Source organism: Trypanosoma brucei, chromosome 8 (assembly GCF_000002445.2).
Source record: "Trypanosoma brucei brucei TREU927 chromosome 8, complete sequence".
Classification (NCBI taxonomy): Eukaryota; Euglenozoa; class Kinetoplastea; order Trypanosomatida; family Trypanosomatidae; genus Trypanosoma; species Trypanosoma brucei.
The window spans coordinates 1,632,355-1,659,795 of record NC_007281.1 but is presented as its reverse complement, the minus strand read 5'-3'; the positions used below and the strand labels follow the sequence as shown (position 1 = coordinate 1,659,795).

Here is a 27,441-nt window from a genome sequence, read left to right as displayed (position 1 = left end):
TTACTTTTCCTTTTACTTCTGTTTCCTTCCCCCCCCTCCTACAATGCTATAGTCAGAGGTTCGCGTTAATGAGATAAGCAAGGACCATTCCGAAAGAAAAATAGAAGAGTAATACCAAGCGAGTTGGTTAATGAAATTCATTGTGTTACCGCAACCACACCGTGGGGCGAAGCATAGCAGTGAAAATGGAAAACAAATTGTGAAAGCCTCCCAATCAACTTTAAAGCAACAACAACAACGATATCACACTAGTCTCAGGTTCTTCCCCCCTCAGATAGTCTTTCCCCACCCGCCTTCACTATTTTACTTTTACACCCACCCACTCCCCTTCGTTTTAAACATATCAGCGATTACTCCAAAATATTCGCGGAATCCGACCTCGCTGACAACCTTTCCCTTTTGGAGAAGTGTGGGAAGGCTACGGTTACCAAAAATGGTAGCACATGGAAAGGAAAGCGAAAGGTTTCTCCTCTCCCCTGTGTAAAGAGCAAAGCAACAGGGAGTGAAAGGAGGAGAAAGTGAAGGAACTATGTGAAGAATTCACTTAATTATAGACAGAAAAAGAAAAAGAACAAAAAGGATCCTGAACCCCCACGGTTATAGTTACAAGAGAACGACACGTGCCTAAATCACACTTGCAGGCAACGACTGAGTAAAACCCGTCAGAACGCCCCCACTTCACGGCACGCAAAAACAGGGTAAACAAGTGAAGGGCTGAGAAGGGGAAAGTGTTCATACTCAAAAGGGAAGTAAAACAGTAAAAGACGCTTTAACCATATAGCAAGCAAAAAAAAACGAGAGAGAAACGGGAAAAAGAAAACGTTAAATGCGGCCGCCCTAATTCACCCTCAACAACAGTTGGGGGTGTATAAATGCATATATACTACTTATATAAGCGCAGTTGCGACCAGCTAATCACGTCCTTCCGTGCTTCCATACAGTCTCTCTGGCTGTCCGCTACTTCACACGCTTTATTCCTCCACAGTCGCAATACTACGCATCAAAGCTTCACCTACTAACAATAATACCGATAACAAAAGAAGCGACGAAGGGTACGAGGGCTCTAGTTTTGCAGCGCCACTGTACCATTTCCCCCTCCACACACACACATACATACCCACATCATCCATCATTTTGTTATCTCAGATGTTCCTCCCCCTTTACCTGGTTTCCTATCTGCTTCCCGCCATTGCCATCATAGTGTACTCTGTTTCACATATAAATACCCGCCCCACTATACGTCCCCCCCCCTTCGTACACTGCTTCAGCATCCAATAGACCCTCACCCGCTTAAACCAAAGCAACCAAAAACCACTACAGCACCTTTCGGATTCTTCGCTTCCAGCAACGGCGCCTCAACTCGGTAGAGGTGTGACTCTCTTTTCCAACGTATTCCCATCCGTCAGGACCGGCGGCACCCCTGGAGAGGAACCAATCGGAATCCCACGACCAACCGTGTGGGGGGTTGTAGTCGGATCTGCGCTGCACACGGCAACCCTCAGAGTCCTCCCACGGGGAACGACCTTGCGGTAAAACCCTGCTTGACCAAACAAACACAACCTTTGCCTCGTATTCGTAGAGCACCACCGTACGAAAGGCCTCCTTGGGGCTCTCGGGTTTGAATTTTGTTCCGGGAAATGAATCGTCCGCGGGAGAACCACTCGAGCCCCTAAAAGAAGATGCTGTTGCCGACGACACGGATCCATGTTTGAGTTGTGCAGAGCAGAAAACGCCATCTGATACGGAATCGGAAGAGGAGGTGCACGTTGGGTTTTTAGTAGCAATGTGTACAAGTCGGAGTATGGCTGAGGTGGGCATTGGTCTGATTACCGACACCCAACGTCGACGTCGGACCTTCGACCTCGGGAGCTGTTCTCTGGTATATTTACCATGATAATTTTTGCTGTACTTCCACCCCTCAAAATTCGTGCCATAGCGTTGAACCTGCCACATATCTGGCCGCGGTCCCCCTCCCTGCTTTCGTTGCATCTGTTCCTTTGTACACGGCAACCACTGCGGTTTGTCATCAGACCACGAACTCTCAGACCCAACCGTCCACTTCGAACCGTCATGCTCCCCGCGCTCGTACTCAAAGACGGTGAGCAGCGAGTTGCGCTCGGCCACCGCTCCATTCGCATGAAATTCACGCAACCCCCTTCGACGCCTTACCTTGGGAAGGTGAGAGGAGTCGCATGCCCTTGCCGCTGTGCCTGTCAGTCGGGAAACATCTGCCAACAGACCCGCAACGGGTTTAGTCACGAGTCCAAGCGCTCCTTTACCCATCCCAAAAAGCAAACCGCGAGCACCACCCTGAGTGGCTCCCTCCACAGGCGCGTTCACAACACCTTTAACACCGCTGGCAAGGCCATGCAGTACACACGCTCCAGCTCCACCACTACGCGAGGAGGTACGAGAACCATCTCCAAAGACATCTATAATGCTAGCACCGGTTTTTGCGAGGTTTGATACGGCGCCGAGTCCTCCACCGGCAGTTTCCCTCAGCAAAGCGGCGGAGCCAGCTGCCAAGCCACGGGCAAACGCCTTTGGTGACTCCTGCAAACCGGCGACGGGCTCCTGGAAGAACTTGAGTGCACCGGCGCCAAAACCGGAGAACAGTTTGATAGGAGCTCCGATTAGCGGAAGAGAAGAAGCGTATTGGTAGAACAAGCCTGCCATAAGCGTATAGGACTTATCCCAGTATACTTTCAGAAGCCACTCCCAAAGTACACCTGCACTACCGGAGCGTCTCTCTATGTTGAGGCCAGGCAAATTGATATGCACATCTTCACATGACTGAATCATCATGGACAGCAATGCTGCGGTTCGAACACGCACATGCTCCCGAATGAAGTCATGCCCACCGGCCTCGCGTTCGAACCATACTCGCACTTCCAACGGGTTTACAACCATGCACCGAAGGATTACACGTGTGTTCATGGCACCCACGGTTACTGGGGCGTTATCAAAGAGCTCCTGTTCCGTCGGAGCTTGAGCGCGCATGGGTTGCTCTACAGTGAGCTGCGCCCCAAAGCTGGCAATTGCGACTAGCACGTTATCAGATAATCGAACAGCAATCGGAACAACGTTGAGACAAACTTGATTCACACAAAGCAGCGCCCGGGCGGGAACTATCTCACGTTCCACATAGGCAGAAATGCACTGCACATCGTTAGCGGCGCGGATAGCCACAAGGCAAACCTCATATACTGGTTTCTCCTCACATTGGTTGTCGATTTGAATATTCTTCACAGTGAAATTAACCGTTTCCTTAGTATCCTTTCTGGTAACGTGGCAACGAACATCTTCGATTGCAACAAGAAGAATTTCTTGGTCCATCGTCACAAGCGAACAGGTAACATAGGACAAGTTCATAACCACATCTAATGGAGTCGGGGGTGGTGGCTGATACACGCGGAGGGAGCGTTCGTTCAAAATACTGTCTGATTCCAGGGGGTTCAGCACGCCACCACCAGCAGCGCCTCTAGTTGTACACATACCGGCGCTGGTGGCGACTTTAAGTTCGACAATCTGCTGCCCGAATGGCCCAAAGCCAACAACATACTCAATATCTAGTTCATTGTACCTTTCTTCCTGTCTCATGGGTCTGTCGAAGTCGAACTCGACGAAGGGGGTCGGGTGCTCTCCTTCCCATTTGGGGGGTTCTTCACCAACATCCGCGGTAGCGGTTGTGTCCCAGGTTCCCGACTCGAGGGTGATGCGAGTGCGGGTTGGTTTATCACGCGGGTTCATTACGAACGGCGTTGAGCAACCGGGTCCGACGCGCGCCAGCCGATGGCCATGCGCGCCGTGCAACTCCAACGACAGCGGTGTTCGGTTAAGAAGGATATAGGGTGACACGGGAAGGTCTTGCACAGTGAAGAAGGTGTATGGTCCGTCAACTACCACAGATGTTTCTACAACCACACTGGCCCGCTTAGCTTCCCCACCCTCACATACCCCATGGGCCACCACTAACTCACTAGCGACCTCTTCCAGACTCACGGGATTACCATATACCCGGGCACCCTTATCCGCAAGCACGAAAACAGCGTAGCCCAGCTCCGAGCAGCACCTAGCCGTTACGAAGAGCGGTGTGGAGGAATTTGGAGGTATATGTTGAGCGATGTCATAACGGCAACGGAAACACCTTCCACTAACTTTATCTGGCACTCCACCGACAGTGCGAGTGTCCTTTCCACTAGAAGATGACCCAGGCGGGGCCGCATCCAACAAAGCCTGGGCAACGTATAGGTCCCGGGGTGTTCGGTTGACAATGGTCCACCGTGGCACGATGGTGACAAAGCGTGAGCCGTACATGTCCACTTGCATCGTGCACATTAGGTGAAAGAGTATAGGACCGCGATTGCTGGTGCCCCTCTCGGCCGATCCTTTATCCATCCTTTCCCCTAACACGATCGCACTACTGTCTTGCACGTGAAGGGGAATAGCACGCGCTTCGTAGTCCATGATGTGAACGTTCACAAAGAACTCTCGCGCATCGGCACTTTGGGGCGACGCCGGATACGCACTTTTCATTTGTTTTGGTAAAAAGCGAAAATTTGTCCCCGCGCATGGTATCTCGACGCCCGAAGAACTACACTCCCGTAGCTCTATCGGAAGCGGCGCAAAGTTAACGATAGAGTACGGCGTGCTAAGCACAATTTTATTGTCCTTACATCGCACGTTGATTCGAAGCTCGCGTGAATCGCCTAGTTGAGCCCTAAGAACAACATGTGTTGTGCGCGGCTTGAGTTTTACTGGTGTCGGTGTCGAGTATATCACACCATTGCTGTCTTTGTCTTCGTGATGCACCTCAAAGTGAAAACACGCCCTGTCCACACTTGTCTCACCCTGAATAACATCAGCACGCTCCGCTGCCTTCACTACAGAACTGAAAAGGTTCTGCTTTCCCGGTCCGTCCTTGTGGATCCTGAAGCGAACGCTGCATGGGAGGTTGTTCTCAATACAAATATGTGGTTCAATGGAAATGACAAACATGGGTGTACCGGCCCAGATGTCCTCCTGCCGTTCATGTATCGTAAAAACAAAGAGTTTCTCCCTCCGTTTCACGCCACGGGAGTGGAGCGTGGTGGAGGAGGCGCTCAATAGTGAACTCAAAGTTGGGGCTGCACCAGTACCTACAGCAAGAGCCTCGGTATACTCTTCATCAACGGTCTGAACAGGTCGCAACTGAAGTTTTCGGTCAAGCGAGAAGTCCGGGTGAAAGTAGAAACTCTCCTGCGGGCCTACAGCGGGCACGCCGCTTACGACCTCCACGTGGGTGCTGACGTTGTTCTTCAGACAAATAATCATGTCGGTGCGATGAACCGGGTAGCACCGAAGGGACACAACACGGAAGAGGCGTTTAGAGCCTTCTCTGTGCGAAAGCGTCGTTTGCACCCTCACCACCATATCGGGGTAGCGTACGTACAGAGGCGATCGGAACCAGTTGATAGTCACACCGACGGAACTGACGCTGTGTGTTCGACGCAAAGTACCATAATTTTTATTCACATTCGTTGCTACGGAGCGTCCGCGTGGCTCTATCGGTAGTCCATCAAACTCTAAAGATTCACTGAAATAGTTATGCACCTCCACATACGCCACATATTTATGTCCATCATCACAAACCCCCTCTGCTACTTCGGCACTAGTGCCTCGGCCACCAACCTCATCCAAGGTCTCATCATCTGTTTGAAGTAAACTGTGTCCGTTCCCGCGGAACTTCCTTCGAAGTTGTCTCTGCAGCTCTGATGTGGGGGAGAAGTCCTCTGAAAGCTTCCTTAGTAATTTCACGTTCATCGGAGACAACACATAGTCGAATTTCTCCACCTTAATCCAGTATGCTGACGTCCGCACATCGCCCCCAAACGTCATCGTAATATGCTCCACAAGCGGCTCCCACACAGCGGCGTTGTCATTGAGGTTGCGTACCTGAAGCTTCATGTGGGTATGAAGACCCTTATCCGCCGTATAGCATGTCTCAAAAGGGGCTACACAGCGTAACTGCAACATACCACCGCTATCGCTCAGCAATAAAATGTCAACGGGGTCGACGGCAAACCACACGTTCGTTTCTGGTAGGGCCATTTTCCCTGTGCAACAACGATAGCACAATACCCCAGGGCCCTCTTCACTTGTGGCAAGCTTGGCACACTGCATCTCGCATATACGACACTCCCCCAGTGCGGGTACATCGACAAGCGGTTTTAAGTTTTCGTCCTCGAGCACCACATTAACTGGGTACACTGGAACTTCCCCTTCATGAGTGAAAGCACTCATAGTGTCCTTAACCAACTCAACGAGAGAACGCACCAACGACACGCGTAGACACAATCCCTGAGATGCTAAAGATCCCGTGACAGACACCCTGTCGGTTCCGGCGACAGCCACAGTAAACGTAGAGGGTTGGAGCGCAACTTCATCCCTTGTGGATGTGCGAATGTCTCTCAACGTCACTTTGGCACAGTTTTGTTTCAGTACACCATCATCCAGCTGACGCGTTGTAGTGAAATCCAGAGCCATAAACATGCAAACACCTATGTCTTCTGCTTCCTCAGCCATGACGCGTAGCATAACATCCTTACACTCTACACTCACCGTTGACCTCACCTCTTCACCACTAGCCTGACGTGGTACGATGTTTGATTGACATTGAGGGATGACTGATGTGCTATTCAGTGATACGGCACCCACTTGTGGTTGTTGCTGCGGCGGCTGTATTGAAGTAACTGGTTGCTTCGCGGGATCCACAGATGGGGCCGCCATGTTTTTATGAGTAGGTGCAGCAGTTGACTCAACTCCGCCTCTGCTGCGACGCCTGACCGGGCGAAAGACCGCTGCGACAACCCGGTCGTGGTGTGCTATTTTTTCAATCACACACGATTTTGTTGTGAACACAGATGCGTTACCACCAAAGCTAACAAAGGAGCTGAGCGCGTACATGCCTGGAACCACTATGCAGCCATTAGTAATTGTAAGTTCGCAGTTGTCATCTAACACAATGTGCGGGGCTGGCGGACCCAAGATACACAACTTATATTGGTTGAGATCCAGAACATAAGAGCAACGTGACTTGTTGCCTGTTATGAGGATGTGGGTAGGGTCGAGTGACAAGTTGCTCTTTAGCACATAAACATCGTCAGTAAGACGACATATAGGAATGGGGCTAAGCGGGGTTCGAGCAACTTTCATGCAGAACGGGCCGTACAATATGTTCCTGGCATCGACCAAGATCTGTGGAGTGATCGTGGTATGCAGGCATCCCAAACGAACAGTGGTGCTCGAATCAGTTTCCCGGCTGTTTCCGTTGACACTCATGACGGTCACAGAAGCAACTTCAACATCCCTCGAAGCAAAGAGAGAAGCCCTCTCGTTATTGTCATCGAAACTACCCCAAGAGCAGTGCCGAATCACCAGACCTTCCAGGAATAATTTGCTGTTGCTATTGGTGAGTGGTGGGACGGGAACTGCGTTCGAATTATCGTTTCCGTTTGCAGTTCTACTCAGCCTTGACGTGGTAACCTGTTCCACGGTAAGATGGTCAACGGTGATTTCAAATTTGTCGTCGATGTTTGCGACGAGACGTTGCATTACAGCGCTTATCTTCATTGAGGTGCTAACTTCATTGGTGACAGACTCAGAGTTGGTTATGGTGCCATCAGCTGTTGCGGCAGTTACGTTCACATCGCCCGTGGGTAGTCCACAACCATGTGCAGCCCCCTGCACCTGCAGTCCTAGCAAGGGGTCCTTCGCCCGCCTCTTTCCAGCAGCCCCCCCTGAAGGCGAAACTACACTAGAGGTGTGGAAACTCGTGGCGCTCATGCTTCCGTCGTGATGACCGCTCGCCCCCTGTGAGTGAGAAGATGGAAATGCCCCACAACTATCTCCCCAAACAGGTGGGGAACAGCCAAAAGAGCTAAAGGCCCCCACTACGTCAAGTAAGGTATTCAACTGTGCCTCCGTTAACCTCGCAGACAGCATTGGTACGGAAACATTCAGGCTCATCATCTCATCATTTGGCACCCCAACAGATTCATCTGATGCCACAGTGGGGATGACATCATCAGTGATTAACCGAGAGAACTCCACCTCGATGCTGCTGCTATGGTTGAACGCAGACCCACCGAGAATGTTAAGAGATAGGCGGTTTATACTGAGCGAAAACACCTCAGCATGTGGGGCGCACATTGCTACGTTACTTCCCTGAGCAGCAGCACAGCGCAATTTGTTCCTTACAACAAAATCGCCCAGAAACACCTCAACCACATTTTGTGAATCAACAGCGTCGAGAAGCTTAATGCAGGGACGTCCGATGGCCACCTCCACTTCGGTTAGTTGCTGTCTCTCGCGTATCTGCTGGGCCGTTTTCTCCGCTACATAGTCGTACGCTTTCCCACGGTTTACATCTGATATGTTTCCCAATATATCTGCAGTTACCTGGACAGCTGCATATGTAACATCCGGCACCGAAACAATCAAGAAAGAGGAAATTCGGCATCGCAGCTGCTGTACATAACAGGGTGCAGCAGCACAATCACAATCCCTAGTGACGCTTCTGTTATTTGGGGGCGATGTAGTCAGCACAAAATCAATGACGGCAGGGGACCCATTCTCCTCCCCATCCATCGGTAGCATTAATTCAGATCCCTTCACTTTCTTAGAGTACAGGTTCTGGACGACGAGCCAGCCAATCGAAACGGTGAGTGTACTTGACGCGTCGGCAAACGAGCACAAATCAACATTCAAATCCTTGTACTCGGCAAGAAATACCTCTTGACCGTCATGAAGAGCTAGGGTTCGGCAGCAATTTAATCTAACAGAAAGTCGATGCTCCCAACCGGTTTCTGATGGCAAAACAGTCGTAGGGACCCCTGATACTGACGGCAAGGGAGGCGGAAGCTGTACAGACAATAACATGTTGAGAAGACTTCCTACCGCTTTCGGCACCACCCTAAAATTAACCTCGGCCATGCAGACAGAAGTTGTCTTCTCCGCACTCTTCACGTGCACCGTGAGAGCCCCTTCACCGCAGGCTTCCATGAGCCGCTGGTTGGTAAAGTGCTCCACTGTTGTCACAGACTTAACGGCAATATCCACATCCCCAGCAGCGTTGACGTGAATCTTGAGCCCACCGAGTGCGGTTGTGTGCACATGCAAACCCAAAACATCATGCATTGCAAGGACAATAGAGGAGGCTTCTACATGGATATTTTGGGTAATGGGTTCCTCCACTAGATCAGTTGAGCGCTCACCGACTACCTGCTCCTTTCGCTCGTTCAGAACATTTGGTTCTTTAATTCCTTCCTTTTCGCAAGCCCCCGCAACTGCACCGGAATGCGTGACATTATTAGCTACACTGTTGCCACTGTCATCGGGTGGCACCATGAGATTCCACTGAATAACCCAAAGGAGTTTCTCTACACCCACTGGATGAAGCAGCGCCGTTGCTTTGTCTACGACCACGGAGATGTCTGCGTTGCGTTCTTCAAGTTTGTATCTTAAGCGCACTGTTGTTTCCTCCAACATTTCCGGAATGGACACTCCAACCACTTTAGTTGAGACCGTGCAGCTTCCGCTCCGCTTGTCAAATAATATTTCCGATCCCATTAGACCCAGATGAGCCTCAATATTGCGCGATTTGTTCGCTAACTCTTGCGCGTTCCCCGCAAATATAATGCAGGGCTGCTGCCATAACACCTGAACATTTATGGCACCATTGTTGACCATCTGGTCAGCAGCGCGAGCTAGCCGCTCGCGTTGCTCCCGCATAACTCCCAAATTCGATATTTTGGCTATTGGCTGCTCTGGCTGCGCGCAATATTCCACAATCTGTGCAACAAGCGGTGCGGAAAAGAGAGTTGCCAATTCACCTACTGCAATTCTTACACGCTGTTGTGGGTTTTCAGGTGTTCCACCAATATGGCACCTCAGGTTTAAAATATCTGGAGTGGCTGTCCCTACGGGTTGATTAGGTGAAGCAGTTGTTGTTGTGGGATTGGTTAATGCAGCAGCTGGTGCTGTTGTCGTCCCCCCCGCAGGCGTACGCGGAGAGCGCGCTGAGTTTATGCCTGTCAGAAGAAGATTTTCCTGGGTGTTGTCAAACGAGGACAAATGCAAGTCGTCGGTGTCGTGCTTCTTAAACAGCACACGCTCACCTGAGGCAGAATGCCGTACCACCAAGTCATGCATTCTAACAGTTACCGTCGTGGTATTAAGATACGTTATGACGTCGGCGTGCAACGACGTGATATCCGCTTCAAGAAACTCCTCCCGCGAAATCGTTAGGAACGGCACGTTGACCGCACGCGTTGTCACAATACATCGAAATGGTTTGGCCCCTTCCATACCCTCAGAGGGTTCCTTGAACCCTTGGCACAGCCTCCGCGGAGGAACAGAATCATCCGTCGACGCTACGTGTTGCAGTGCCTCAACTACCGCCTGATTGCAAACAAAATCGTACACAGCAAGCCACTGGTCTGAAACAGCAAAGCGCTCCAACGTGAAGTCAACGACAAGTGTTTGAATATCGACAAAGTCTCTTGAAAGACCACCGGCGGATGCAGAATCTTGCGGCTGGTTCAGTTGTTCTTGCAATAATTGATGTAATTGCTCTGGTGTGAGATCTTCAAAGTCCACGGAACTAGTACCGTCCCCTGTCGTCGCGTTGATTTTGTCAACTTGGTCATTCATTCCTTCTTTGTTTGCTCCCTTGCACGGATCACACCATGGGGCCGGAAGGTTGCCCAGTTCGACGCGGCCACAACCACATAGTAACATCGTCGCCCGGCACGTTTCTTCATAAACATCGTGCAGTTCAAGCTTATCCCATCGCAAACTGAGTTCACCGCCAGGGGCCCTCTGATCAAAAGTGAAGCCGTTGCCCTCAAGACGAAAACGAGCGCCACTACTTGATGTGTCGAGCAGCGACAGTGTTAAGCGCCCGGCTCGCCACACTACATGAGCTCCACTCTGCGCCTCGGTTATCTCTTGCGGCGAGCAAGCGGCGACGGAAGGCAGTCGTGCCTCGCCTACCTCTGAGGATTCACGGCGACTTCCAGTAAGCGACTGCAAACGCGGGGGCGCTGGTGGTGGTGGGGGAGGCGCGCGCGTCAGGTTCCCACTAATAAGGCGGCACAGATCCACAATGTCTCCCTCTGTTAGGGCAAGCACCAGTTCATCTCCCCGCAATTCAACACGCAGCGGTTCATCAGACAACTGATCAAGTGGGCTTTTTAGGGAGACATCGAGCGATGTTGTCGGCATTAACACCTTCCCCTCCGCCGCTGATTGCATTCGCTCGGCGTCGACTCCGTGGGGAAACCCGTGCAGAAGGCGTATTTCGCGCAGGGAAATGTTCATAGATTGTTTTTCTTCAGCTGAAAGAAGGCTACTTTGCACCGCAACATGATCCACTGAAACACGAAACCGCTCGATGTCGTTCTCCACTCTCGCATCGACAGGGAGGTTGAATGTCAGGTCCTGTGCAAACACTCGCACGCTTGTCAGCAGCTGCGGTGGTTCAATTAGTGACGGCCCAGCGGGAACTCGACCGTCGTAGCGCGTCCTTAACGAAAGACCCGACAACTCCGCAAAGAGACCTGTACAAAAATATTGCGAAAGAACAATGACGCTGTGAATGTCTAAATGTATGTCGCTGGAGCTGAATTCTAACTCCGCAAAGCCGGAAAACCGCAGTTCTGAGACATTGGTTAATTTACGCTTCCCATCGGCACCAGTTTGAAATATGGGCATCACCGGGCGGCTGGTGCGATACGTGAACGTAAGATGTTGCCGTTGCTCACTCTCTGAAGATTGAAGTCTGGGTGGTAAGTTTTCCTGCGAAGAAGCCAACTGGCCGCTGCCAGACCCTGGTGACATTGCGGCTACTGCCACCGTTGCCCCAGTTTCCAACGGTTCTGTCACCTTGGACTTTATGGGCGAGGCATGAGGTGGTGCTACTCGACGTTGCAGCACAACGCGATTTGATGGGGAAACGTCGTGCACTTCGGAGAGTGACACCTCCACCTGCTGTACGCTACCGTTGACTTCCATCGTGACGGAGTTTTTCCTCAAGAATAAGTTCACCTCCTTGAAGGTTGCGTACGCTATGGGGTAATCCCTTGGTTGCCTCTCACCCTTTCCTGCCGATTGCTCTTGTGAAGGTTGCCTCTCCACACAACGTTCCATCAACTCCACTGTTGCGATGCCAGCAATGCGCAGTGACATCTGCACCACAGGTGTATCTGGCATTCCGAACATATGCTGCACTTGCTTAATTTGCAACTCCTGCATAACGTCAAGGGGAATCTTTGCGCCCCTTTCAAACTTTACGGTGTCTACACCACCTTCGTCGCTCCTCGTAAGTTGTGGAATGGCATCCGAAGTAGTGGCTATGAGGTTTGTGATGTCGACCACCGCCTCAAGGAGTTCCATGCACGACGTGTTAAGGCAAAATTTTAGTGGAGGTTGCATTACGATATCAACATGCATGGGCATGTCTGCTGCCATTTCTGCGTTACAGTGGATTGAAGGACCAGCAATTACAAGGTGATCCGGTTCCCTAGCATCAAGGCAATACGGATCGTTGAGTACCATCTCCAGAAGCTGCTTCTGTGTGCGCACATGTAGTGTCATAAGAGCTGTCCTGAAGGCCATGGTGAAGCGAGGCGCAACAAGGGGTTGTCGTGTTTCCAAGTCATCCTCAAAAATAGAAATACCAAGCTCCTCGATTGTGGCGTGTAACCGAACATACGGTAAGTCTGCTTGCGTCCGGAGGGCTACTACCGGTGTTGTGCTCGCGAGGGCGTCATCCGAATCCGATTCCGAGTTTTTCGCTTTCCGAGGCCGTGATGCATTCCCTGTACAGGAGTTGAAGTATGACCCCTCGGCGGAGGGTGCGCCCGCTGAAGTCGAACCTCCTACACCAACAGTTGGACCTATTCCTCCAGGGGAACCCGCCGCCGCCAAAAGTTTTTCAGCCCCGAGCACTGCAGTGTCTACCGACGGCATTGCGACCGGATCGTTGTCATCTTCTGTTCCAGCAGCGGCCAAGTACGCGACCCACTGTTCTACCATGTTCGACAGGACATGGGCCTGACCCACCGAACACGCCATGCACAACTTGGGAACTACCATCCGCACAATGAGCCACTCCCGGTTGTTAGCCATATCTCTGTCTATAAGCTGTAATACTGAAGCAGAGTACGCTATCTCCGGTACGAGCATGAAACCACTGCCTTGTCGCTCCAACACTGACCCCAGCGTCCCGAGTTCGATGAAGAATTTAGAGAAGTCAGCTGTGCTAGAATAATAATGCCACTCTTCATTTTGCCCACCAGCCTGCGCCGCTAATAGTCGTTGCTGTTTCTCAGTCTCTGTCAAGGGCTGCGTGTCAAACATGGCATGCCCTAATGACACAGCCAGCGCTGGCTCATCCAAAGCCCCTCTCAGAGTTTTGGGGAAAATTATGTGAGGTCCTGCAGCATCCAAAGAGATTTTGTAGCCCTTTGTGTTAGTCATAGCCTGACGCAACTCGGTGGAGGCAGCTTGACCGACCGTAAGCGCAAAGTCCTTTGTCCTACCCACAACATATCCAACGTCGAGCCCTTTGGGAACATGAAAAAAGCGCACAATAGCATCGATAGTTGGCGGATCAGCAACGACGCGCAACGGAAGTAGACGCATATTCATAGTAAAATCAAGGTGTGTGTCTTCAATGGGTTGCTCTACCGGGTTAAGCGCAGCACTACACTCCAGTAGTGGAACACTGTTCCACGAACGGGAACGTTCAGTAACCACGCCAAGATCCTCACTGCTTGGGCCACAACGGAAGGGCAAACCTTCAACAAGCGACGGCAACCGTTCTCGTAGCGTTTCATCCTCCACTGGGTTCGACAATGTGAGATTATCTGTGACTATTCGCACCTGCACGGAGTTTGGGGCATTAAAAGTTTTTACTAAGAGACCCACATCATGAAGTACCAAGTCAAGTTTCTGAGTCTTTGACAAATAGAGAGTGGTGTGGTGCATAGAGAGTTCGAACTGAGCATCAAACCAGCAGTACGATTCCGGTAGCTTCTCCTCCTCATTTTCTTCTCCTGTATCACTTCCATTTGCTTCACCAGGATCAAGACCATATTCCCGCTCAAGTTCCTCAAGCGCGCGGGCTTCCTCGTCCTCCTGAGGTTCCGGATCATTATGCTGACGACGAATCCAAGACAACCATCCCCCCTTTTTGGGTCCTTCCTCAGCAGGTTGCGCTTCGGCCTTCTTTGCTTCGGTGTCCTTGCGCTTGAGTTGAATGGCGTTGGCCAGTTGTGCATAAACATACTTTCGACCGGCAATCATGTCAGGTACTGTCATGAAACGGGTAATAAAGCGGTATGCTCGCTGCTTCTCCGGTGACATCTCAGTTTTCCTCACAACATCGCGGTAGAGGACGTGGTAGTCCACAATGCAGACTTCGGAGATGCGCTGCAACAATCTCTCACGTTTCGGGGCGGCCGTTACAGATCGTACTGCCTTAATTGCATAGCGCCACCATGCACAAGCATTTCCAGTAACTGGTACGTTTGGCCGCCGCGACAAAACCTCTGTTAGACTGGTCCAGTTGCTTAACAAAGAGATGGTGCGGATTAGTGTAAGGTATTGGGCACGATTAAACTTCGACTGGAAACTATCCAACCTCATCCGCACCTTTAAGTACGGTTCCCAAATGAGGTCCCTAATAAAGTTTTTTAAGATCAAATTCACATCCACATGACCCTTCACGGGTCCAACGATGGTTGAATGTTCAACATCACCTTCCTCGACACGTTCCCTCATCGCGATCACCCACTTTGACATATCGTTAACCCTCGATATGAAGAAACCATGGGGATTCAGTTCGTATCGCGCTGGGTCGTCGCAATAGCATTGCAAGCCGGCGAACTCCAACCTTTTTGTCATGCGCCGCATCCCTACAGGGTCGACAAATTTTTCATTTCCCGTGAAAAGATCGACCGTAAACAATCTGACATCACCGAGTATCACACCAGCCACAGTCTTAGTGGCCTCATCTTCGTAACGAACATGCACACTCTGAACTTTAATGACTATGTTATTTACTACAAGCTCCCCCAGACGAGAGAGATAACCGTCCTTTCCCTTCCCCTTCTCCGTAGCCGAAGAAGTCACCGAGGCCCCGGTGGTTGCTCCCGGTGCCTTCTCTGTAGTGTCCGCAGCAGCACCTGCACTGGTGGCAGCAGCTGCGCCAGCGCTATTGTTTGCGTTGTTCTCCCTCGTACGCCTTCGCTCTGCCTCAAATTGTTCCAGCTCACGTGACTTCCGTGCTGCTGCGGCGTCGAGCTTTGCCGCCTTACTCAGCACCACGTCACGGCATTCCGTATTACCCTTGACACATATAAGTAACTCACCTATTTCCATAACTACAGGCTTCGATCGCAATTGTGTGTACGGTACCACCAGGTTGACCCTCTTACAAATGCCACGTTGTACCGTTAACGGAAGGCGCGGAGCCGGGTTCACACCAGGTGTTGGTGCTGCTTTCGTTGCACCCTCAAAAGAGAAGTTATCACCGATGGGATCGCCCTGGATTAGTGCCTCAAGCACGCTCTTCTTCAGCATTAAATCCTTGAGCACAACATTGCCATTCCACAAGTCAACATTTAGTTGTTTCGAATCCAAGTTTTCCACAAACTGTGACAAGTAGGGCACAATAATGGAGCTGAGGTACTTTTCAAGCATTGCAAGGAATGTGGTGGATGCGCACGGTCCTAAAGGGTTACGGAAGCAGCGGGGGCAACGTCCACTTCCCCTCTACTCACCGCCTTTGTAGTTCCTTTTCCACCACCTAGGTGACTCAGCGGCGGCACAGATGTAATTGGAAGTGTGTATGGAAGTAAATGACCGCGTGCTTGCACTCTCTGTGTTGCCGAATCGTGGCTCTACACTAAACTGCAGCACCTGTAAGGGCCCTTTCCCCTTCGTTTTGCAACAAGCGCTAATGGTGCTTCCAGAGGATTGCACGAACCCTTTCCTTTTGCTCCCCTCGATCCCTTCTACGGACTCTTCAAAGATATATATATATATATATGCACTTCCCCCCTCCACTCGCCTCACACTACCTACTCACTAGACCAAAGCTCCGTCTCCTTCCCAACGCCCACTTCAACACTCTACGCCACCTCCCTGACGTAACACCCACCAGTGTACCTCCAGTGCTTCCCCTTCCTCTTCCCTTTATCTTTCTCTCCTTCCGTGATTATAGTAATTACAACGTGGCGAAAAGGCACTTATGTGAGGGTCGACCACACTAGTGGGAGAGATTGAGGGGGAAGTATCACACTGCACCGCGATACGTTGAACGGATCCTGGGAATTTACGCGTCTGGTCTTCACGTGAATATTCCCCTCCTCTCGCTTTTTATTTGTCTGTGTCCTTCACTCTGCTGTTTCGTCCTCTTCCCTCCTTCCTTACCTCCCCCACTTTATCCCTGCCTATTAGTCGATTTTTTTTTTTTGCTCACAACGTTTACTGGTTTTTTGACTAACCACTAATCCCTGACGTCGTACACACAACAACGAAAACGAACGTTATCGAAAGGTAAGAGAATTTGGGGGAAAAGCAACACTTGACCTTAACTGCAAAGTAAACGATGGGGAAACACCAGTCGCGACTCCCACTGCCGTCTCTGTCATTGACAGCGGGATAAGCGACATTAGCGGCAACCACTGCAACAAACAGCATGGTGTAGAAACGACTAAACAAATTGAAAGAAAACGAAACGATACGAAGCTCTTTTTCTTTACATATAGTTAGCACATAAGTATTCCTGTATATCTTAATTCGCAGGTAAGTCATCTAACTATATAAATTGACAACCCGTACCACCCCGTCAGCGTCACAATGCAGCACACGTACTGGAAGAAAAGCATCTTCGCCCAAACGTGCGGCATATATCGCTCCGCGACAAAAAGAATGTTGCAGTTTATCGCCGACGGAGAGGCAAGCTGCCCCAGTAAAACAAGGAGTAAGACGTTTTGTGAGCTGCCACCGCCGAGCATAGAGGGTGAAATGTACAATACTGCCAGCACAAGTCCGTACCCAACAGCAGGCATCACGATTAAACGAAGGACAATGACGCCGAACATAAAATTTTTGTTTATACCGTTCAATGAAAACATATCGTAAAGCGTGGTTAAAAAACCCTTTCGAGGATCAGTGGCTGGAGTAGAGGTGGCAAAAGGCGCAAAATCAGCCCTACCACCCGCAGCGGAACCGGTACCTGGTTGGGACAGATGGGCCGGTGTGAAGGAAGCGTGAATGTCAAACGTAATATCTTGGCGTTCCCTGTAGTAGGTCTCCGCAAAGGAACGGTTGACTGTAATGTCATCCAACGGAAAATCAGTGTTCTGCTCGGCGTCCCGCATCCGCACCGGCTTCGGGGCTGGCACCGTTGCTTTGGGGTTCATAAAATTTGCTGCCAATAAGAACAGGGAACACGGAATCGAACCCTTTGCCAGGGCGCTCAAAATATCCATAACTGGAGACAAATTTCCCCCAACAAACAAACCCTTTAACGGCGAAATAATGCCAACAAAAACGCCTAGAATTACGGAGGTAAAGGAAGGTGTTCTTAGCAGCTGAACAACCGTCCTTTTGAGCCATGCCATACTACTGCCAAGGCAACTGACACCAGCGTTTGCTTCTGCTTCCTCGCGAGCGAATTGACTGCGAGAAATGACACGTATTTGACCCGTTTCCACTAAGTCACACCCGAATATTTGGCAAGTGCTTGGTGTCGTGGTAAGAAGGACAATTGGGCACCTTGCAGCATCATGTGACTGGTTTACTTCACCTATTGAGTAACGCGCAGCACCACGATCACTAGTGGAGCTTTCTGGCGCCACGCCTGACCTGTGAACGGGTCCTCCCGCCCTAGCCTCCCCACTCGACCCGTCGACATTTGCTGGTGGGTCGCTGAGCATAGGAAACGTAGGTGAAGCTAAGCGGGAAGTAGTGCAGGACACTTCCGTCTGTGTGGTCGCCTCATGACAGTTCTGCAGTCTACGTTGTTGTTCCATAAGCTCACGAATTATGCGACGCTTGTCTGTCGTCTTCTTTGCTCTCCTGACAAGCACCGGCCCCACCCCCCATACGACACAAATGGTAACTATGCTGTACATGAATATATACGCCGTTCCAGCTTCCAAATCAATCCACGGTAGCGTCTCGGCGAGCGCCTGCAGAAGAGACAGTGGAATAGTCACGGCATTCTGCACACAAAGTGCTAGCGTCATAGCACAACAGTAAAATGGTTCATTTTCGTACTCTTCCTCCGGAGGCTCCAAGCGCTCAAGGACATCCCGCGGTTCAATAGGCAGCTCTTCCCTCTCTCCGTTGACAACAATATTGAGGATGTGCGTCGACTTCCCCGAAACCCCGTCATCGCTCTCTCGCCTTCCACGCCGACGCAAAAGTTTAAAATGTACCGAACGCTGTAAATCGCGTGGAATGCCGGTATTTTTCACCCTGAAGAGAAAGAACGAGGCAAGTTGCGCGATAAGCACGCCAAGAACCACGATAAGAGCGGCGAAAAGGATCAAAACGGAGCATTTCTTCAGAAGTTCGACACTAAGGGGGGTTGCGATGTTGTAAAAGGTGAGTGATGGGATCAGCAAATGGGATACAAAAACGCTCATATCCTTTGCAGTTTCGACTAAATTCGGAATAAACGTACTAACGCCGGTGCAGAAGCATATAGCGAAGACAACCTGAGTGACAGCAGGCACCGCGTCGGCGATCATCTTCGGTTGTCAGTGCCGCTCCTTGAGTCACCTACGTTAAAATATGTGCAGTGCTCCCTTCTGCTTGTATTAAGCGTATTTTTCAAATTCGTTCTCCGCTGTTTTGTTTTACCTTTGTTACTTATTCTTTTCCTTCTGCCTTTGTTTTTTTGTCTAAAATCCCCGTGTCCCCGTTGCTTTTCTCCACCGAGTGAGGAATAATTAGGGCACTCGTGCCCCTCAAACTTCTAGTCCCAGGTTTCGGGCTGCCGTTTTCGACACAACGTGGCCCTCAATGCAAAACTAGGTAACACCAACAAACATAGAATCCAAACACCGTAAATGTTAAGGTTGACGAAAAAGAAGTGATGACAGAGTGCCAAAGGGATCGATAAAGAACGTGCACAGGCAGGGTACAAAATCATTGCCCCATTTACTACGACCGTGACGACGGCGGCTCAGCGAGGCTCATCGATGTCGTCCACACTCGGCGCACATTCACCGTCACGGAAAAAAAAAAACGTGCGACGCTAAAGAGACCTTTTCTCCGTACAAAAACAAAACACCATTCCCCATGTGTTATCACTGTTTTTCCACGAGCGACAAAGCGATCCAAAATAAGCAATGAACACCTGATGGGTAACAACAAGCTGGTCACTTTTCCATCCACTTCAAATCAGTGCGCTGCGTCGGTGTCAGCCAGGAACCGCCCAACCGCCGAAGCCACTCAGTCCACGAACCTCCATTTGACGCTCCGCCAAAAACAAAATTACCTTCCGCGATACTTCGAAGTTGTGGGTGTCCACTAGGAAGATACGCATCCATCTGGTACGTCTTACCGGGGTGCAGCACACGGAAGTTATCGCGTGACACCTCCGCGGGGAGATCGAAAGGAATCCGCTTCACACCGTAATGCGATATCTTCGTGCGCAGGAGGTCTTTAAACTCATCAACGCCACCCACACTCCCAAAATTCGCTCGACCACGTTCCGCATCATCTTGAAATGTAATCAGCATTGTGTGCGGTGACGTCACGCAATGCACAAGGAGCACAGTGCGTCCGGCGAAAGCGAGACGCCAGTTTTGTACCATGTGATAAAGAAACGCCGCATCACGGTTTGGGAGGGCGGCGACAACGCACCCGGCAGGCGAGAGACTGTTACGCACGCTATTGATGAACTCGAGTCGTCCGTATTGCGTGCTTAGTCGCCCTGCGCCATCAAGGGTGTCAATCATAATGAGATCGTACCTCTTCCCAGAAGAGACATCTACGAGGGCATTGCGTCGAAGAAAGTCTACCGGATCCGCAATAAACAGGCGCAGATTACTCGACTCCTGTAGGCCCATGAAGCGGCGACAAACGCGTACGAGTGCGCCGTCGCGCTCCACCACGTCGATTTGAAAGTTGGGAAAGGCGTTGCTTAGCCACCGCGGTGCCTCCCCGCTGTGCAAACCGCACACCAATGTGGAGACCGGAGTCTCCTTTACTGTGGTGAACCGGATGGGAAACGATGTTCGTGCAATATCCCGCAAGATATGCACAGGTCCAAGTGCAAGCATCATCTTGCGAGCGTATTCACTCTCAAGGTGACCGGCGTAAGGCACACAGTTGTTTTGTGCAGTAACAAACTTGCATTTTACCATGCCATGTATAACGGACAAACCATGTCCGGGCATGCGAGACAAATAAGATGAGTCCTCCCCTTTTTCAACAACCTCCTCTGTCTTGTTGTCGACCTGAGAGGTACTTCCATCACGCTCGCTGTAAATGTAATGTACGCTTCGAAACACTACGTCATCTCCATACTGCGGATCGTATTCCTGCAGTTCCATGCAAGCTACATTGGCTTGCGTTCCGCCACTGCTCTCCGTCCTACTATCTTGTAATTCACTCGGTTCACTATGCAGAAGCCTGGGCCGCCTCAATGCCTCTTCCATATCCTCGGACATTGCCTCTCCAAGACTACGAGGGGAGGTGTTGTCGGTGCCACTGTTTGTTCTGAAACCCCAAAAAACATTATGTGCATCACTAAGCGGTACCCGCGACCGCGGCTGCCGTAAAACGGCATTTATCTGCCTCTCTGGTTCTACGCGGCGCTTGAAGAACTTCCATCCGGCGAGTGCGAGGACAGTTCCAGTGGAAAAAACAACGTAAGGTGAGGAAAAGCCCCTATCAACTTCACGAAAGAAGAAGGCAGTAAACTTGTTAATGTACTGTTTTTGAGGCCTCTGTCCTGGGGAGGTTGCAAAAGCCATGTAATGCCGAAAAGAAAAAATAATATATATAGGTATATAATTGTTTTTGATTCGACACTTTTCTGCGCGCTTCACCTCTACACGATGTTTATTCACCCCTTTCCACCGTACTTCTGATTCCTTTGGTAAGTGAGTGGCCACAACATTACAGTGATAAGCAAGGAGGGCAAACGCAGAAATTAAGTGGCGCATGCATCGCAGCGGGCAAGTAGGTCAAAATTGGAAATTTCGACGGAACTTCAAAACATAATGTGTGTATCGCACCGTACGCCTTCGTTTACGGGTGTGTGCACGGGGATATTGTACATGAACATTAAGCAAACATTTGAGCGGCAGTGTCAGTAAAGACACACACAGAAAGCACGACTACCCCCGCACAACAACAACAAAAAAAAAACTTGCGCGATGGCGATGGTTGCAGAGAAAACAATACTAATATACAAGGCGAAAACTCAGACGAAGGCAATGCCATTCAACAAAACGTGAGAATAACTGAGTCCCGGGGACCATCAAAAGCTACAAACACGCTGTGGGTTGCGAACACCGGTCCCACACAGGCACCGACGCACACACAAAAATAGGGAACTCCGTGTTAACTTGCCCAATAAGGGAAAAGAACTTCCTCTTGCTTTAGGCTAAGTAGTCCGGACCGTGAATTCTCTCTTTCGTGCATAACAAAAGTGTAGCCAGTAAAAAAAAAAATAGATATGTTTTTTTTCTTTAAAAAAAAAACTTCAAAAAGTAAATTGTACCAAAAGGACATCATGAATGTGTACCGCAGCTTTGGTAAAACACGCAGCCAATTAGTGGCTGAAGTTCTATCCTTCTCTGGAAATACACTTTCCATTCCAGAGGTAAGGGTAGTGTTAACGACAGAATATCACCAGTTCGTGGGCTAATTCATTTTTTTTCTCTCGCAACCTCCACCACCGAGCATTGGGCCAATTGCCGGCGGCCCATCTCACGCAAGTACAGTATGATCCTTCTTAATAACCGAAGGAGGCGCCAACAGCGTTTCACAGCCTTTACCACGTATTCAAAACGCGCGCACGCGCCCTCCCGTTTCCATCATTGATGTAGTTTATGTGCTTCCGGAAGCCGTCCATTAACACACCGTGAAGTTACAGTACGGAAGCCCTGACGATGCTACATTGCATTGTTGTAGTGAACAACACTCGTACTATTATGCAATCCCACATCTTGCGTGATGTTGGCAGAATTCCCCTGGGCAGCACTGGGTGCTGCATTAGACGGGGTAACAGTAGTTGCCGACGTCACTATTCCAGAGGTACTACTGCCGTACCTCGACATCACACCTTTCTTTCCACGCAGAGCCTTTACAGTCTGTTTGCTGAAGGCGTGTACCAGGCAGTCTGTGGTTAATTGACCACTGCTATATAACTCTACCCACCTTGATCTGTATTCATCAAGTAATAGTAACAACTCAAGCATGTAAGGGGTCTCTTGACTCGGTTCCTCTTTTTGTTCCTTCTCGGCAGCGGTCGTGAAGTAACGTTCAATAGCACACGTCAGGTCATATAACGTCGGCTTCGAGGGGAACAAAAGTCTAATATTTTGTGTATTCCCACTTAAATCCTTCCCTGTGACTCTCACAAAGAAGACCATTCACCAACAAACGTGGTGAACGGCCCCTCTCAACACTGCTAGTAGTACTATATTCTCAACAAAGAAGAAGGGTAAAGAATAAAAATGACTTAGGGAAATGAATAATTCCGCTCTTCTCTTCACGAGTATCAGCGAGGTCCATGGAGAGAAAAAGCGATAGGCAGTAATATGAAACGTACGTGTGGAGGCTTCTTTAAACACACTTGGACGTCAACTCTTCCACTTCATAGCCTCTTCTTTCCCTCACCTGTATCCGTCTACAGGTGCTGCAGTCCCGTCGCGTACACCCAAAGTGGGCGCAGGTGTAACACATTTACTTATTCACGACGCCACATTTGTACAACCAGAAGGTTGCATGACCGTGAATGAACAAAAAAGTATGCTGTTGACAATGACGCGTGAAGCGAAAAGTAAAGAATGACAAATAAATATATAAAACAAAAAAAATCGAGCATTGGGGGGAGCCACTGTGGCAATTGTACTTCAACTGGAGAGATGAGAAAATTGGTACAAAGACGCAAAAGAAAGACGATACACCAACCAGAGGAAAAGAAGAAACAATGCACATCATGGAAGAACCAGTCGGCAGCACACCGCGGGCCAACACGCAAAAACACGGTAACAAGGAGAGGGTGAGAAAAGTAACACGTAACACTGTGCTCAAAGCTGCTCGTCAGCGTCAAAGGGCATGAAACTTTCTTCACACCCGCATGAATATTTTTGGTTGGGGTTCCTAAATGTGAACTTCTCCTCCACGTTCCGCACAACATAGTCCATCTCGGTCCCGATAACATAGAAAAGCGCATTGCTATCCACAACAACCTTGATGCCATTTTGCACGACCACCACATCACCGCCTGGCGCCATACCGCCCACGGCACTCATAAAACTCACCTCGGAGGATCCCCCCTCGTCTTTATTTTTATTTTGGCTGTTACAATTCACGGGTGCGCCAGTTTCGTCACCTTTGCTTGGATAGTTATAGTTAACTGTATAACTGTAACCACTACAACCACGGCGACGAACGCTAACGCGAATACCATCCGGGATGGGTCCCTCCCCCTCGTTGTTTTGTTGATACTGCGACAGTAAATATCTGACGCGGCGAATCGCCTGTGGGGTAAGTGTGAAAGCGGCTTTGTGCCTCATCATGAGTTGCCGTCGCTGCAGGGGTGAGAGGGGCCTACTTGGAGCTGCTTTGCCATCTTCAGCACAGGATGAACGTGAGCCTGCGAGATTCTGCTGGCATTGATCGGTACCACCGCTTGGCGCACCAACAACCGATGAGCCTTTGCGGTTGGGATCACCAACACCTTTTCCTTTATGTGTAGACTTGTACGGCATCACGGGACTATTAGCGACCCCATTCGCTGTCATCTCTGCTATTGCCGATGTACTCGCGTGTGCGCAGCCGCTGCGGTAAATCGATTGCCTGGAGGGCAGCCCCAGGCATCTTATCCATACGAAGAAGCGCATCATTTATTCCTTAATATGCACGTCGACACCCCTCGAAGGATCGCTCTGCGCCCTCACTACCACCCTTTCTCGAATGGTGCGTACACGACACCCGACTTGCTCGGCAACCAAAACCAATCAATGCGGTCACTCCTTTTTTCTTGTTTAACCGCGCCGACACAAAGTTTCTTTGGTTTGACGTAGATGTTTGGGAGAAAGTAAATGAAAGATGCAAAGATAGAAACAGCGACAGCGACTATAATGTGGGTGGATCAAAAACCGAGATGGTAATGGGGAAGAAACTTTTTTTATCTTCGATACAGGAATCAAAACGTATCGTGATGCAAAATAATAACACCACAGCAGTAATAAAACGTAACTACTGGACTAAACCGCCTCATTGAGTTGCCTTCAAAGTGGATCGACACCGTATTGGGGCGCAAAAAGCGTCCTTTTCGTCCCTTGCACAACGGCCCCTAATTTTGCCTCCAATGCCAATGTTTCTGCCAGTCGACACAACTGCTCCACATCCGTAACTGAGGCATCAGTCACTGCAGTGGCACCACGGCGGCCACCTTCCCGGTTATTCTGCTGCCGATGCAACTCACGTGTCCTGCTTCCGCTGCCATCCTTCCCTTCATGACTCGGAGAAACGCCCTCCAGCAAGGCGGTTATTTGCTGAATTTGCTGAACTGCATCGTGTCGCTTTCCTAAGGAGGGACTTCCACGTAGGGGCGCTGCCCAGTCGCGCGACAACATATGCTCCAAAAGTTTTTCGTCGTTCGTGCTGCGCACAAGTGTGATGGGAAGTTCGTAATAACAGTGTCCATGTGCTCCATATTCCCTTACAAGCGGATCGTGGAATCCACATTGTCTGGGTGCGGCCCCAATGCCGGTTGAATCCGCTGAGGTTGACTCCGTGCCGTCCCCGACAGCTCCCTCCGGAAAAGTGCGGAATGCACGCATGTCCACCCTTCCTGTAGAAATCGTTCGCACGGGGTCAACAACAATGGCCAACCAGGGGTCCTGTGCTGCTTGCCCTACCCTCTGCGTCGCGACATCGGTGCCTGAAAGGAAGCACGTATAACCGGGGTGACTGTGGTACCACCCAACACAACACTCCGCTTCTTCAATTTCCTCGTCTACTTCCTTTTCCTCCTCCGCGTTCCACCCACACTTTACACCGAAACCCGTACGCTGGTGGTACTGAAGATATTCCAACATATACATCTGCGAGGCTTCGTTCATTGAGCACTCCACCTCTGACGCATCGACAGGAAGGGCGAAGGTGGAGGTCACGATTAACTCATTTTCCCGGAAATGGCCAAGGAGTAGTCCCATCACCTCAAACCAATTCTCACGCCGCTGGGTATCCGTCGTAGTTTGTGGTGACGAGAGAATTGCTTGGCCATCGGAGAGGACCACATTTGGCCTCCCTCGATCGGAGTGGCTCAGCATTTGCAACACGGCAAGCACTGACACTCGCACACTGCGGAAGTACCGCGGTGCCGACTTCCATGGTTGTGCCTTGTGCAAATTCTCCATTAGCACAGCATCAGGACGTAAGAAATCATCATCGGTTACCACATCATCTATCATCACACGGTCTCTATACGTAAAAGGACTCGCACTCCTAGTCGGTCTTTGCGATCCGGTATCGTTCGAATCAAGCGCACCAAATGTTTAACTTTCCGCTGGTATATGTGCACTTCCTTTTTTTACACGTCAAGGTGCTTGTACTTCTGATGCACGGCGGACAAGCGGGTGGGGCAGCCAAAAATACGAAGATGTTGATCAAATGAGGAAGAGCAAAGACCATAAATAAAGTCGATGACAATAACAATGCAAAAGTTCAACCTGAGGTTTATGTTCTTCTCGAGGTATGAGGCATTAGATGCTTTCACTGCTTCTCCCTTGCCAGCAATATGCGCAATAGATATTGCTAGTTACACGCAGTAGAAGTTTTTTTTCTTTAGTTCGTTGTCGTTCATCATTCGGTGGTAGACCGCAAAAGCGACACTTGTTGTTTTGATAGAATCGTCTGTTGTGTACCGCAGAGTGTCACGGCACAAATCCCACCATCATCCGCACCTTTACCAAACATGCTCTTCACCTCCAACTCGTTAACCAGGTCCCCAGACGTCAGCCAAACGGGTGAGCGCAGTCGGACGGAAAAAGTGTCAGTTGTGGAGACGGAGTGGGAGGCGGCACCTGCCCTCTCTCCCTTCGGTTCCTCTTCCCTCGGTCTCTTTTTCCCATTCCCAGAGTTTACGCCAATAACCACGTCGAAGGTGTGGCTGAAGATGGTAAAACTGGAGGAGTCGGAATGTCCTTCGCCTCCGTTGCTATGGGCAATGACCGATACAGTCGCAGTGGTTGGGGTTGCACCAACAGCAGTAGTCGCGTTGGAAGGCAACTGTCGCGTGAACACGAGCGTTTTCACAGCGGCGAGAAAACGTGGGAGCCGACCGTCATCTCCCGAGTTCAGTCGGAGGCGCTCACCACTGCGCAATGTCACGAAAAAGGGCGTAGTAATATGCGGCATGCCCCTCCCTTTTCACCACATATGTTTTGGTTTCGTTCACAACATCCGCCACAGCAAAAAGAAGAAAGAGAAGACGCTAGTTTCTATACAACCAAGAAAATGTATATGCAGGGCGCCACCAGAAAGAACCCCGAAACGGGTGGAAAAAGTGTGCCCCAAGTTCAAAAATTAATGAAAAAAAAACATTTTTAAAAAAATTGCACCGGACATGAATAGGAATGTCACTGTCTTCGTGAGGCATAATAATCGGCGGAAGATGAAGAGGCGCTGGTGTTAGCCGGCAGTAGCACAGGCCTAAAAAAAATAATAATGATAATAATAATAATGAGGAATCGAATTTGAAGAAAAAATGTTACTAGTCGTCACCAGAAACTACCACCCAAACAAACAAAAGAGGCTGCACAACGGATGCATACGCACGGCGCGTGGCAGCCTCAACCGCCATCTATCTCTTTCTCTTTGGAGCCTCTGCCACGTAATGTGTTCGCTCACACGCCTCAAAGCGTATGCAGCAACCGATATGTAGTCACTGCAGACCGCAACAACAAAGCGGAGTACAACCACGGTTATAAAATGAAATGTCGTGTAGTAACATAATCGCGCGCACCTTCCCCTAACAACATATCAGCACCACGAGCACATACCATCAACACAAACAGCATTTGACACTCCTTCGTTGACGAACATTTCCACGGTAATCGGCGCCGGAGGAACGAATGAGCCAGAGATATATGGGGACAATCGTTCCCACAACAATACGTAACCTGCCTT

At 50.1% G+C, this 27,441-nt stretch overlaps 7 protein-coding genes across 7 annotated transcripts, besides 4 other annotated features; all 7 read right to left on the bottom strand.

Annotated features, from left to right (window-relative positions):
* Positions 1-27,441: part of a sequence feature (sequence corresponds to BAC RPCI93-26E13) that runs on past both edges of the window.
* Tb927.8.5580 (hypothetical protein, conserved) lies at positions 1,315-15,747 on the bottom strand (the record flags this gene model as incomplete). The annotated part of the gene is made up of 1 exon (XM_842295.1): positions 1,315-15,747. The coding sequence occupies one exon, from the start codon at positions 15,745-15,747 to the stop codon at positions 1,315-1,317; it is 14,433 nt and encodes a 4,810-aa protein (XP_847388.1).
* Tb927.8.5570 (hypothetical protein, conserved) lies at positions 16,860-18,809 on the bottom strand (the record flags this gene model as incomplete). Its single annotated transcript, XM_842294.1, has 1 exon — positions 16,860-18,809. The coding sequence occupies one exon, from the start codon at positions 18,807-18,809 to the stop codon at positions 16,860-16,862; it is 1,950 nt and encodes a 649-aa protein (XP_847387.1).
* Positions 19,443-21,044, bottom strand: Tb927.8.5560 (hypothetical protein, conserved; the record flags this gene model as incomplete). The annotated part of the gene is made up of 1 exon (XM_842293.1): positions 19,443-21,044. The coding sequence occupies one exon, from the start codon at positions 21,042-21,044 to the stop codon at positions 19,443-19,445; it is 1,602 nt and encodes a 533-aa protein (XP_847386.1).
* Positions 21,735-21,776: a sequence feature (AT_rich).
* Tb927.8.5550 (hypothetical protein, conserved) lies at positions 22,191-22,670 on the bottom strand (the record flags this gene model as incomplete). Its single annotated transcript, XM_842292.1, has 1 exon — positions 22,191-22,670. The coding sequence occupies one exon, from the start codon at positions 22,668-22,670 to the stop codon at positions 22,191-22,193; it is 480 nt and encodes a 159-aa protein (XP_847385.1).
* Positions 23,331-24,149, bottom strand: Tb927.8.5540 (hypothetical protein, conserved; the record flags this gene model as incomplete). Its single annotated transcript, XM_842291.1, has 1 exon — positions 23,331-24,149. One exon carries the CDS (start codon positions 24,147-24,149, stop codon positions 23,331-23,333), a length of 819 nt encoding a protein of 272 aa, XP_847384.1.
* Tb927.8.5530 (Mov34/MPN/PAD-1 metallopeptidase, putative) lies at positions 24,537-25,724 on the bottom strand (the record flags this gene model as incomplete). The annotated part of the gene is made up of 1 exon (XM_842290.1): positions 24,537-25,724. The coding sequence occupies one exon, from the start codon at positions 25,722-25,724 to the stop codon at positions 24,537-24,539; it is 1,188 nt and encodes a 395-aa protein (XP_847383.1).
* Positions 26,116-26,670, bottom strand: Tb927.8.5520 (hypothetical protein, conserved; the record flags this gene model as incomplete). Its single annotated transcript, XM_842289.1, has 1 exon — positions 26,116-26,670. The coding sequence occupies one exon, from the start codon at positions 26,668-26,670 to the stop codon at positions 26,116-26,118; it is 555 nt and encodes a 184-aa protein (XP_847382.1).
* Positions 26,834-26,869: a sequence feature (AT_rich).
* Positions 26,973-26,996: a microsatellite.